The sequence below is a fragment of the Protopterus annectens genome, chromosome 1.part1 (assembly GCF_019279795.1).
Source record: "Protopterus annectens isolate FY-2018-M chromosome 1.part1, PAN1.0, whole genome shotgun sequence".
Lineage (NCBI taxonomy): Eukaryota > Metazoa > Chordata > Ceratodontiformes > Protopteridae > Protopterus > Protopterus annectens.
This window is the reverse complement of record NC_056726.1, coordinates 1247443718-1247457255: the sequence shown is the minus strand read 5'-3', so window position 1 is coordinate 1247457255 and position 13538 is coordinate 1247443718. Positions and strand designations below refer to the sequence as shown.

At 39.7% G+C, this 13538-nt stretch overlaps 1 protein-coding gene across 1 annotated transcript in view; it reads left to right on the top strand.

Annotated features, from left to right (window-relative positions):
* LOC122815999 (sulfotransferase 2A1-like) overlaps positions 1-13538 on the top strand; it is a 108586-nt gene that overhangs the window by 39287 nt on the left and 55761 nt on the right. Inside the window, exon 2 of the mRNA XM_044088873.1 lies at positions 10212-10338. Coding sequence (XP_043944808.1) covers positions 10212-10338 — 127 coding nt within the window. The remainder of the gene's footprint in view (positions 1-10211; positions 10339-13538) is intronic.

Here is a 13538-nt window from a genome sequence, read left to right as displayed (position 1 = left end):
AACAGGCCAAAGGTAAACTTACCCTGCCACTGGCCAGATGCATGTTCGTTGAATGTGGGTTTCAATTGCTTTGTTTAGGTTTAGTAAATGTCTATCAGTGTTTGTGCTATAAAATTTGAAATAAAAGTTGTAAATGAAATCCAGATATCTGTAATCATTGTAGAAGTAAAGCATAAAACAGTATGCACACTGAGAGATTTGAACAGTGTCTATGACAAATGGGGAGAAATAGCCAAGTAATGGGACACTGAAATGGCTGTGTGGGTGGGACTGAGTGGGCGGGGGAAGCAGAGGGGGTGGGGCTGCACGGGCGGGGCTTGGGTTTGCACCCCCCTGCAAAAAATCCTGCGGGCTCCCTTGATTGTTCCCCCCATTATTTTAGGCTTTGTCCAGATTTCTTCTACTAAGAGGTTGAGAGGTATACGAATAAATGCCAAAACCCATGGAACAAGTCTAATCAAGTCTACTTATGACTGCAGACTTGGAGTGGTTATCAAATCCTATTCTGATAATCAAATTCTCCAGAAAGGGGTAGGTCAAACAGATGCTTGGTGTAATAACCATGGCCTTATCCTCAACATCAAGAAATATAATCTGGCATCACTACTACTTACCATATAGTTAACATTCCACTTAAATTTGATGCAATCATCAGTGATGTGGGTGTATATGTTGATAACAGGATCTCCTTTGACAACTATGTCTATATGGTGATTACAAAATCCTTCTACTTTCCAAATTGTGTCCTTTTGTGGTAGTTCATTAAGAAGTACAAAGAAGTTATAGTCCTACTTTATTTATGACTTATTAAGCCCATTGTTGAATATAATGCACCCTACCTGATGTATCTCGCTAAGCACTTAAAACAGCCAGAGACATATTAATGTATCTTCCCCAAAAAGACATCAGGTCTGAGTTCTCTTATCTACTCTGACAGAATCAAAGCCATATCCCTCTGTCCAGTGTCATACAGCATGGTTATCTCTGCTTAGCCTTTTGTGATGTGAATGACCCGGCATTCTTTGAATTCTTTTATCTAAGTAGAACCAATAGTAAAACAAACAACCATTCTGGAGATCTAAATGTATACCACCTCATTAATAAATGCCAGATGGCATGACAGATGCCTAACCAAATGTATCCCCCAATTCTGGAACAGGCCGCCATTACTTACTAAGGAGAGCACTTACCTAGCAACTTTTAAATCTAGTCTGGATGACTGCATGGATGATGTATCATTATTTTTGCTTGTGATATGTGGTGAAAGTTTATTTAAGGAGGGGCATTGTTAGTTTACAACCAGTACTGGATGAGTTGGCTGATATTCTTGATGGTCTCCAAAAGCTTATTTAGAACTTATGAAGGAAATGATATTACAATATATAAAAATAAACAAAGCACAAAATGTAGATCAATATAAGGTCATGACATAAATAATGACACAGATGAGTTACTTGAGTAACCAGGGACTAGATCAGGAAGGGATTTGGGGCATATTCCAGTGTGACTTCAGCAAGATATTAGATGTGGTACCATTCAGTAGGTCAATGAACAATTTTAGAAAGCCTTAGGTTCATAGGTAGGTACTAGGGTATCGTACCAAGGGCCTACGTATGCCTAGCCAACAAGGTTCCCTGGCTTATGCAACCCAAGAAAGTTATTTTCCTGTGCCACTATTGAGCAGAGACACAGACGTGATCCCCGGGGTGTATTTCATATTTCCCATCCACTCATCAAGATTTTTCTTGAAGAGAGCTAATGAAGAACTTTGCTTGACATAGATGGGTAGCCTGTTCCAGACTATGGGAAGTCTCTGGGACAGGAATCTATCCATCCAGCATGTCCTGTTTAGTGTGGTGACAAGGTTTAGGTTCCTAGAGCGTGTAGCTCGGAGGGATTGGGATTTCTTTAGGTGTAGCATGTCCAACAGCTCTGGGTTTGACATAGCTTTATATGTTAGGCAGAGATAACCTCGGAGTAGGTGATATGCTACGGAGTAAAGCTGGAGTTTTTTGAGACGGTCAGTGTAGGGCATTTGTTTGAGGCCAGTAATCGTCTTTGTGAAGTACTTCTGTGGCCTTTCCAGCTGCTGCAGATGTCTTGTGAGGTACATTCAAAAAGGGGCATTGTACTCTATAATGGGTCTAATGAGTGTTGAGTAGAGGGGAACAATGACCTCTTTTTTCCTGGATGAGAACCCTTTTACGATGAGGTGTGCCACGTAGAAGGACTTCCTGACTACTGTGATGATGTGAATATCAAAGGAGAGACTACTGTCCACCTGGGTCTCTAGGTCTCTTATCACACATTCGGTGTTAAGTAGATTGCTGCCTCTGTGGTAGTTCATGGGTACAGAGATTTTACCAAAGGGGATGACACTGCACATTTTGGCATTGAGCTTGAGGCCATGGCTCTGACACCAGACATCTGTCTCAGTGAGGCCCTTCTGTAGGATGTCCACATCATTTGGGGACTTGACTATGGCTCCTAGTTTGCAGTCATCTGTGAACTTTGTTAGCCAGAGGCCTTCTGTGTTAGCCTGTACTTCAGAGAAGTAGATACCAAGCAGGAGAGGTCCCAGGACTGAACCCTGTGGTACTCCGCTTGTCACTGGTTTGAGGTCACATTTGGAGTCTGCAACCTTTACAGTGTGGGTTCTGTCAGTGAGCCAGTTGTGACATAGGGATTTATACCTAGTTTAGTGAGTTTAGCTATAATTCAAGAATGGGGATGATGTTGAAAGCCTTGGTGAGGTCAAGATAGGCTGTATGAACCACCTTACCCTCATATAAGGCTTTGGTGACTGCTTCAAAGAAGTTGATCAGGTTCAGGAGGCATGATCTGCCTTTCAAAAACCTGAACTAGATGGGATCCAGAGTTTGGAGGTTACCAATGTCTTTGTTTATGAGTTCCATGATGATACGTTCCATGGCCTTGCAGACCAGGCTCGTCAGGCTAATAGGGCGATAGTTCCCAGGGTTAGTGGTGGCTCCCCCTTTGTGGAGTGGGGTAACTGTTGCTGTGCGCCATTCAGTGAGGCTATTATTGAACATGGTACTTAGGTGGGGAGCCAGTTCGTTCTGAAGTTCATGTAAAACGCAGCCTGGGATGTTGTCCGGTCCCATGGATGCTGTGTTTTTGGCTTTAGAGAGTGCAGCTTTTACCTGCGTAGTTGTGATTACAGGGACTCTGAATTCTTCATGTATAGATGTGGTAGGGGGTGAAGGGGGGGTAAAGTTAGTACTGAACCTATTTGCCAGGATATTGGCAATATCAGTTGATTCAGTAATTTTCGTGCCTTTGTGTTGTAACTCAGAGCAGATCTGGGTGTTGTCATCGAGAATCTTGACATAGCTATAGAATGCTCTGTGGTTGCCCTTAGAATTAGTGGCAATTTTGTTTTCATAGCTAGCTTTGGAGGATCTTATAAGGGATCTCAGCTTCTTACTGAGGCTGACCAGGAAGCTCCTCCACTCATGGGATTTTACTCTCTTTTGCAACAGTTTCTTCCTTCTGTTGTACAGTTTGTTTATGGCAGGGGGCCACCAAATTGGCTTCTTTTTTTGAAGGATAGCATCTTGGTTCTATTTGGGATAGCATGATCCATGCACTTGTGTAAGTGCTTATAGAGTGCATTTGTGTAGGTTTCAGCAGTTGTAACTGTATTGTCCATCTGCATGGGTGTCATGAAGTTCACCACTTCTGTCTTAAGAAGCATGAAGTTGGCTTTGGAGAAATTTTTTACTGTAGTTTCCTTAATGGGGGGTGGGGGCGGGATGTGGATATCAAGGGTGATTAGCTTATGGTCACTCATGTTGGTAATGACTAGGTCTAGGATATTGTTGCCCCTGGTAGGGGTGTGGATAAGTTGATCCATGGCATTGGAGTTTATGAATTCCAGAAAGCATTGTGTGAAGGAGTTGGTACATGAGTAGTTTTCCCAGTTAATGGTGGGGTAGTTGAAATCACCCATTATTAGGGTGTTTGATTGAACCCTAATATTTTCCAGTACATCAAGAAAAGAGGAGTGGGAATCCTGGGGCATGGTCGAAGATCTGTAGCAAGCTACAATTTGGATTGCAGTTTTGCCCAGAGTTAGTTGGACTGGGATAACCTCGCATGCATTATGCTGAGCAGCTAGCCTGGAGGTGTGGATATCCTTAATGAATATGGCCACACCTCCGCCTTTGGTGTTTTGGTTCAAGTTACATGGCCGAAAAGTGTGGTATGAGTTATAGCCTGGTAGTGTAGGGGTGCTCTCTGGAGCCTTGAACCATGTCTCATTCACTGCACAGATATCGATGTTCTCCATTTTAAGGAGTGCCTCAAGTGAGTGCATTTTGGGATTTCGACTTCTAGCATTGAGTAGCATTACCGTCAGTTTTTGCTTGCCTGTTCCTGTTACGGTGGTGAACTTGTTATTTGAACTTTACCTAAAAAAGGCACTATAGGGGTGGCAAGAGCTTTCGCCAGTATCCGGAATCCCAGGGACGACAGGTGCAGGCCATCTCTGTAAAGCACTGTGGTCTGTCGACCATGTCATCCCAAGCAGACAGATACTGGATCCCTTAGAATGACACCAGAAGCTTAGCCAATTGTTGAAGTCATTCATTTTGTCCTTGTACTGCGGTATCATTCTGGGTGATGGCAGAATGCTACTCAGGGCTAGGGTCCTACCTGCCTGGGCTACAAGACTGAAGAGCTCTTCCATGTCTTTTTTCATGTAGTCCAGGGAGGTACATCTCAGGTCATTCACACCAACATGGACAATGACAGAGTGTTGTTTGTACTTGTTGTGGAGTGACCTGAGTGCGTGGGTTATGTGGTGGATCCTGGCACCCGACAGGCAGCTGACAGTCACCTTCTCCTTGTTTAGCCTGGTGAGTGGGACATCAGTGTGCCTGACTATAGAGTCACCTATGACTAGTGTGTTGGGAATGTTGTGTCGCCTTATTGGCTGTGGTTGAGTGGCACACTGAGTCTGTGGGCTATGTGTCATTTGGGTTGTGTTGGGAGATGAAGGTTGCTTGCGTTTCTGCTTTGGAGGTCTCTGTTGCTTAGACAGATTATTATTGAGAGCCTCAGCGAATGTTTTTGTGTTACTATGTGTGGATTTTGGTGGTGTAGATTTAGTGAGACTATGTGATGAGTGTGGTGTGGTGCAAATGTTTAGCTTCTCCTTTTGATTGTCAAGTTCAGTCTTGGTTGGAGAGAGCTTTACCTCCAGTTTGGCTAGATAAGTGCATCTCTCACAGGTTGTAGTGTTGGGTGGTAGGAGGAGAGGGTTGTCTGTGTACATGAGGCAATTTCTACATTGCCTCAAGATGTTCAGATTCATCAGATAGACAGGAGAGAACACTGGGAGCTGACCATTGGACATGCCTGAATAAAAAACTTTTGACATTTGACATAAAAAAACCCTTCAGTCATTTGTAGAGTGACGTCATGGGCCATACATCTCAACTTTCCAGATTTTTGCAGAATGTCCAGATTTTGCTTCATATTTTTGGTCTGGTCCTCATAAAATGTGTTGTTTTCTGGTAAATCATTGAGGTTTGAAGTCACTAAATAATGACATACATTGAGGTTTCAGACTTCATATTCTTCAGAAAATTCATGCTAACATAAATTCTGTTATTCTAGCAACTTTCTGAGTTTATAAGAACAATATTTAAAACCTTTCTATATTTTTAGTCATTTATCCCTCTACTATTTTAGGCTTTGTCCTGCTTTCTTGAGTTATGAGGTTGAGAGGTATGTCATGAACAGATCTTTGGCTAGGCAGTGGCACATAGTATATGGAGTTTCCTAGTTCATTAAGATGATGTGCTAGTAAATGATGGATTAAATGTGCATCACTGCTGGGGATAGTCCTTTAGATTGTCTGTATAAGTGTCAAGGCAAAAGCTGCAAGGAAAAGCTTTTTACAAAGGAAGAGGAACCTGCAGTAAAAAAAAGTTAGTTTTGCACTTACCATAACGGTGGATCCTTTCATTCCTATCCATCTGATCTGAGTGATGGGTCTTCAGGCCACTTGTTGGATCTGAGCCAGCAACGCTCTACTGCTCTAGCCTCAAGCTTCTCAGATTTTGTTTCAATCCACAATGCAGCTGTCCTGACTAAGCTAGCTTCCCTCAGATTGAGTTCGCTGGCTAGAATAAGCTACAGAGAGCAAGCAGTCCTTTGGAATCCTCAAACTAAATAATGGAAGTGGGATGGTGTGAAGGATGTTGTGTTGGATGAACAGGAAGGAAATGATCCAACTGATCTGACTGATGGGTCAGAATTCCCAGCTAGTAGAACACTTGGGTATTGTCATAGAAACAGACCTTTGAAGACAGAAGATCCAGAGGAAATATAACTTTTGGTGCTTGGTAAAGGTATGCATTATGGACCAAACTGCTTCAGTGCAAATATCATCAATAGATGGATTCTTGAAGAAGGCCAAAGAAGTAGCCACAGAACATGTTTCATAAGTTCTTAGTATAGATGGCAAGGATTTTATTAATACTAATATAAACAAAGGAGATACAGTCAGACAGTCATCTCGACAGAGTTATCCTGGGCACTTATTTTCCCAATTTACTAGGTGCAAATATTACAAATAACTGAGTCCTTTTTAAATGCTTTGGTGTGATGCAAATAGAATCTCAACTATGTGTGAATTTCTAAGCTTATTTATTTATTTGTTTTCTAGGGTACATAACTGATCTCCATAGACTTTTTATAGACTCAGCCTAGGATCAGTGTCTGGTTAAGTGACTTGCTCAGTGTCATGCATTTAGGTAATGGAGGCTGAAAGAATCAAACCTTTCACACTGGGCACTAGGAAACAACTTAACGTCTCAATCCTGTAAGCCAACTGTCGTACACATAAGGGAGAGAATACTCTCCCTTGTTGGAATAATTGGGAAAAAGCACAAGGGGATGGATCATTTGGTTTAAATGGATTCATCCACCAGGGGACTCTTTGTCACCAGGGGACCCTTTGTCCAGTGTTGACTATCCTTTGGAAGTCTTAGAATTTTGTTTGGTTTTCTGGGTATGCTTTTGCAGGATTTGTGCTCTTGTCATGTCTTCTGAGCAGGCAAGTCAATGAGACAATCTGTCAGACGTAGTACCCAAGAAATAGAGGGTGGTGAATTGTAAGCCTCAAACAGGGCCACCTCATCGAGAAAAGAGGTAGGGGGATCTGTGGGCTAGTTACTCTTCTAGAGCATGAGGTGTAAGACCTCACCAATGGTAACTTCCTGAGGAGGAGACTGAGAGAGTCCCTCTCTATTGTACAAATCCATGTCTGATGTAATGGACTTCACCAGGGAATCCAAGTGCTTCTTTTTGCACTTCTTTTTTTGGAACATTAGATGGTAGTTTGTCTGAGTTATCAAAGAACTGTGGTGATGCCTCTCTGACCTTTTGAGAACTAAAGCTAGACTCTGACCCATGGATGTATGAGTCAGCTGAAGGGATGTCCATGGGTGGAACCAACACCCGTGGATTCTGTGAATTATGGTTCAGTGGAGAAGAAATTATCCTCCCCATAACTTTGAAAGTCAGTCTGACATTTGTTTGGCCTGAGGATCCTCCTCCAATCCTTATCTCATCCCCAATAAAGAAGGAATGGTTCCAGCCAAAGACAAGAGTTCCAAACTTGAGAACTAAAGAAGCAGATTCCTGTGAGATGAGGGCTGGGGAAGTAGTGAAATGGTGGATAAACTACCCGTTCTCTTTATCGTTGATTACAGCTGGGAAAGAAGGACATTCATAGCTAGTTCTGAGGGACCTGATTAAGGAAACCAGAGCATTTCTGGATGGTGCATGGAATTGTTTCTGTTCTAACTACCTGTTCAACTGCTGAGTCAACAACAAAGATAGTTGGAGCTGAAAGCTGAGGTTCTGATTCTCACCTTGAAGGGGAACCCTGTTTGTTTACTTACAGTGCCAAAGATGAGGCCTCATCTTTGGCTTTTTATTACCTCATATCTTCCTTGTCCCACTTCAGTCAACCCTTTACTTGTCTGAAGTTTCCCTGAGCTTAGCTCCCTCAGATTCAGGAGGAGGAAGAGCCTTCTAGACCAATTTATTCTTTGTTTCAGAGAGAATTCTCTGTCTGAATGGCATGCACCAAAAAGGTCCACACTCAAATGTTGAACCACTAAACAGTAGACACACATGTCATGGCCATTCTGGAGTGTGTGTGTGTGTGTGTGTGTGTGTGTGTGTGTGTGTGTGTGTGCACATTTCAAATGTTTTTGAAACTTTTCTCTCTTTTTTCCTTGCCATCCATAACCGATTGTAATGAAAGGCAGGGCACACACAAAACATGCACAGTAATACCAAAATCTCTCTAATGAGAAACCTAGCAAACACGGAGAAACTCTTTTAACTATAACTCATATAACTTCATCAAACTACAATAACTATAATGACAACAAAAATAGGCCCCAATGACCAATTGTTGAAGGAAAGATTAAGCTTTAAGGTTAAAAGAGAATATCTTCAAACATGGAGAAAATCGGCACACAATATACAGCTGATACTAAATGGCTGAAGAGAAACTAAAATCTATTGAAGCAGAATAAAAATAGATTGGAATTCCTATAAGGCAATGGATAAGGCAATGGAGAACTTAGCTGATTAGTCCACGTATGAATATGATGGTGGCAAACAAAATCTGGGGTTGGGAGTTAGCATAATGGTTAAGGATTTTTTCTCACATTCAAGAGGTACAGGGATTGGCTCTCACTAAAGGAAAATTTGACTAAGTTTAAAATGGTCCACAATGCCAGCTAACCTAGTACTTACCTACAAGCCTATTGGAGGGAAGCTATCTTAGTCAGGACAGGTGCATTGTGGGAAGAAAAAAATCTCAGGCGCTCCAGGCTGGAGCACTAGCTTTGTTAGCTCAAATCCAACAAGTGGCCTGAAGACCCATCAATTGGATGGGATGGATGTAATGAAATGGACTGAGTTATTACATATTAATATGGATAAATTGTAAATCTCTGACTAGACTATAGTGTGCAGTTCTTGAGGTCTCATCTTTAAAAGGACCCAGGCAGGCTAGATGCATTTCAGAAGAGGGCAACAAGACTGGTGCACAGTCTGTGTCACAGGAAGAAAGAGAGAGGGAGAGACTGAAAAGCTACAGTTTTAAAAAAAGAAGACAAAACAGAGACATCCATAAAGTCTATGTGGTTATGACAGCAAGACAATCTGAAGTTACAAGGTGCACCACTCGGGAAATAGCATTATTTCTCACAAAGTTTGCTTATGATATGAATAACCATCCTGAAAAGGCAAGAGCGTCATAAACATGAATCCAGTTGAAGACTTTACATACAGTGTTAAATCAGGTGTGGGACAAAAATAAATTCACTAAGTGAGATTTTCAATGTTCATTCAGCAAACTATCTATGTTCCTCTGTTATTATAGCAAAGAAGTTATCTGCATTCTTGTGTTCCTTTAAAATGCCTGTTTAATTTTTCTCCAGTGTCCACTTATAAATCTTTTTGTTTGTGTGTGTATACCACACCATGACAATTGTCCACCTTCAAACCAGTTATATTAGATCTTGAAATGTATCACTCCTTGTAAGTTTGTCCTTCTGAGCTAAGTTTTAAATTTCATGATTTAACTCAGTTATTATTTTGATTATAAGAATAAGTGTTGTTGCATTTCTTATTCTCTTGTTTCTGTTGCAGTTAATATCATTTTGTTTTAGGAAATATTTGTTAACTATGACCCACTTATTAGAATTAAAGTTTATGAGATTACTAACCAGTTGCTGATCATGCTCTGTTCAGTCTGATGTGTGCATAAGGCTGGAGAATTCAGAATATATTTTATGGACAAAGAAAAAGTACTGAATGACACAGATGGTGATTAACAAGGAAATCACTAAATAAGGGCAAAGACAAATATTAAAGAAATACTTCTCAACTGTACAGATTTTTGCAGAATGTCCAGATTTTTGCCTCATAGTTTTGGTCATAAAATTGTGTTTTTTTCTGGCAAATCATTGGCAAATAATTGAGGGTTGAAGTCAGAAAATAATGACAGACATTTCAGTTTCAGACTTTATACCCTTCAGAAAAATCATGCTATGTAAAACCAGTTATGCTATCAAGTTTCTAAGTTGAGAGGTATCTTAAAGATTGATATGTATATAAAAGAGATCATGTATCAAGTTTTTGTTTTAAATTTTTAGGTTGTCTATACAGCCCGCAACCCAAAGGATATCATAGTGTCCATGTATTATTTTTATCAGATGTCTGTATACTTAGAAGATCCTCATCATTTTCAGGAGACCTTCGACTTGTTTCTGAAAGGAGAAGGTAAGTGTAATGTATTGAAACAACAATGGCTGCTAAGTGTAACTTGAATTTTACTTTCCTTCCTTGTAGTCAGTTTTTATGCAGACTTCAATGGTAACCATGTACTTTTGTGACAGTGAGAGGATGGTTCTAACTTTGGACTTTATCAGTAAGTTAGATGTTATGGCACGATATTAAATAGAAGCCATATTGTATGCCTAATTAAATAATGCATTTATTTGTTCTTTCTCTGATTAATTAATTAATTAATTAATTAATTAATTAATGTATGTATGCATTTATTTATTTATTTATTCATTTATTTATTCATTCATTCTCTGATTGATTAATAATTTAATCCTTTTCAGGGTCAGAGAGGAGCTGGGATCTCTTCCAGTACTCACTTGGCACAAGACAGAGAAACATTCCTAGACGAGGGTACCATTTAATTGCAGGATAGATATAGGCACACACACACATACACACACACACACACACACACACACACACACACACACACACACACACACACACACACACACACACACACACTCACTCGTGTAAACATTCAGGCAATTTGGTGGATCACCAATTCATGTAATTCATGTAAGACATATTCTTGAGATGTGGGAGGAAATCAGAACATTCACAAAAAAACCTACAGATACAAGGAGTATGGAGACATCCAGATGAGAACCAAAGGGTGAAACCAAGTACCATGAGGCAGAAATGCTAACTGGTGATCCACTGTGCCATGCCAGATGGATTGGGGAAGACATATGTGAATGACGTACAGTCATAAGCTTAGTAAGTACCTGTGACTCTATCAGCATATGAATAAGCCTGAAAAGTGTATAAGTTGTGAGAGAGAGAAAAAGGAAATATTGCTGTGGTGATATTTAAAGTTATTATGAGCCAAAAATGGCTGTCATTTATTAATCGTTTCTTATTCGTAAAGGTACATGGTCATATATGTGCTTCTTTTAATAAATTAAAGATATAAGATTTTTAATTTGGTGAGTTACAGGAATTATTGCTATGAGGCAGAATTATTTCCTATATAAGGAATGACCAAAGAAAGGCAGGATGTTGGGAGCAACAAGTTTAGCAATATACAAAGCGACATAGGTATGTATTGACCATAGGTATGTATTGAATCAAACTATGACTACAATTAAGAAAGCTAACAGAAGAAAGTAACTGTGTAAATCTACTTCTGATGTAGAGAAAATACCACTAATCAGAAATAAAGTGTGAATAATCAAAGACTATAACAGTGGCAAGAGGGAGCACCAGAATGAGAAGCAATGAAAGCATATAGGGTGCATATTAAAGACTAAAAGATATGTCCACCATATAACCATCTGAGTGTGAGCTGGCAGGAAAAATAACGTTTGCTATGATGTATAAAAGAAGAGATAAGCATTTTTACTAAAGAAATTTGTTGTGAACAAATTATGAACAATAGTTGAAAATGAGGTTGTTTGTGGTCCCAATAAAAGTTGGAAGAGTAAGTGCAGTGCTAGAATGTATCGCATAAGAGAAACAATAGCTAATCAGATGTGTGGCAAGAAAGGCCAATAATTAATAATCAGATTATTATGTTTCAACTAGACTGCAGCAGATTGTAACAGAATGTCAATGTGAACATCTGAAGAGTTGAGTCTGAAAGGAACAGAACTGAAATAATCTATGTATAAACTGTTCATTTATTCAGATCATCATGTAATACCATTGTGTCAAAAACACCTTATTTCTGAATATAATGCAACATAAGCTGAGACACAAACACTTCCTACCTTATAAAGAGAGCCCCAAAACATCTCCACTTCCTTAACACACTTGTTAGAGCTAACCTCCCCCCACAGGTCCTACTCACCTTCTACAGAGACACAATTGAGAGTATACTGACAAACAGCATCATTGTCTGGTATGGAAATTGCTCTCAAGCTGATCAGAAAGTACTGGATAAGATTGTTAAACAGGCCACAAAAATCATTGGCTCCAACCTTCAATCACTGCAGGACATGTATTCCAGCAGATGCTATGGCAGAGTCCAAAAACTATTGAAGGATATACACCATCCGGCTCATCGACTGTTCAAACTCCTGCCAACAAGGAATTGCTACAGAAGCATTACATGCAGAACATCCAGATTCCATAATAGTGTCTTCCTAACATTATCAGACTACTGAATAACAATCCCATAGCCTAAAGCGCTACATGGGTAAAACATTATTTGTGTGCAATATGTCATTGTTGTTTACATAAACTCTCTGAATAGTTGACTTCATACGTCTCTCTCTACACTAGGAAAATTCTGAACTGTAAGTTTATGGTATATATTGGTGGTGGGTAAGTTTACATGTGTGCCTCTCTTATTTATTATAGTACTATTTTTTGCATATCCTTATATTTCTACTGAGTCTATTCCTGTTGTTGTATTTGTTGTTTCTAATATAAATAGAGCTTTCAAATTTGTTTTACTTTATTTACTTTTTTGTATCTTAATTTTTAATTTAATTTATTTTTTTTTATTAATTTAATCTATCTTCCTTCTGTAAGATGTCATTCATATGGTACGAGCCTGAGTGCCGAAATTTCGTGCAGTGATACACACTTTGTCCTCTGTGTTGATCTGTATGACAATAAAGTTTACTTTGACTTTGACAGAAGACTCACATTCAGATAGTTAATATAGAAGCAGCAAATATATTGGTTTATTTGATTTGTCAGAAGCTTGGCAAATTAAAAAGAATTCACAACATAAAAGCACAGATATGAAATAAAGGCTTGGATCCATAGACAGTATAGCCTTATGGTTTGAAACACCAGAGAGCTACTTACAAATGTAGCAAGTAGCAAAGGAATGGCAGTAGAAAACAGAGAAGAAACAATAACCTGAAGAACTGTACTGTGACAGCACATAGCTAGAGTAGTACTTCAATGGTGGCATGAAGGATGACAGAGGTGAGACATGTTAGCATGCTTGGGGCAGTGACAGCTGCCATGCACACTGCGACAGAAGACAGCTGCAGCTAGATGCACACAGTCACAAGAATGGCAGCTCAGCAAATGGTCAACATTATACAGTGTTGAATACAATATTGAAAAATCAAAAAATGTAAGTGTCAGAATGGTTTTTCTCTAGTAGAATTATTTCAGACATTGCAACTGACAAAATGCATTTCAGACCAAAAACATGTTTGTATTCTGAAAAG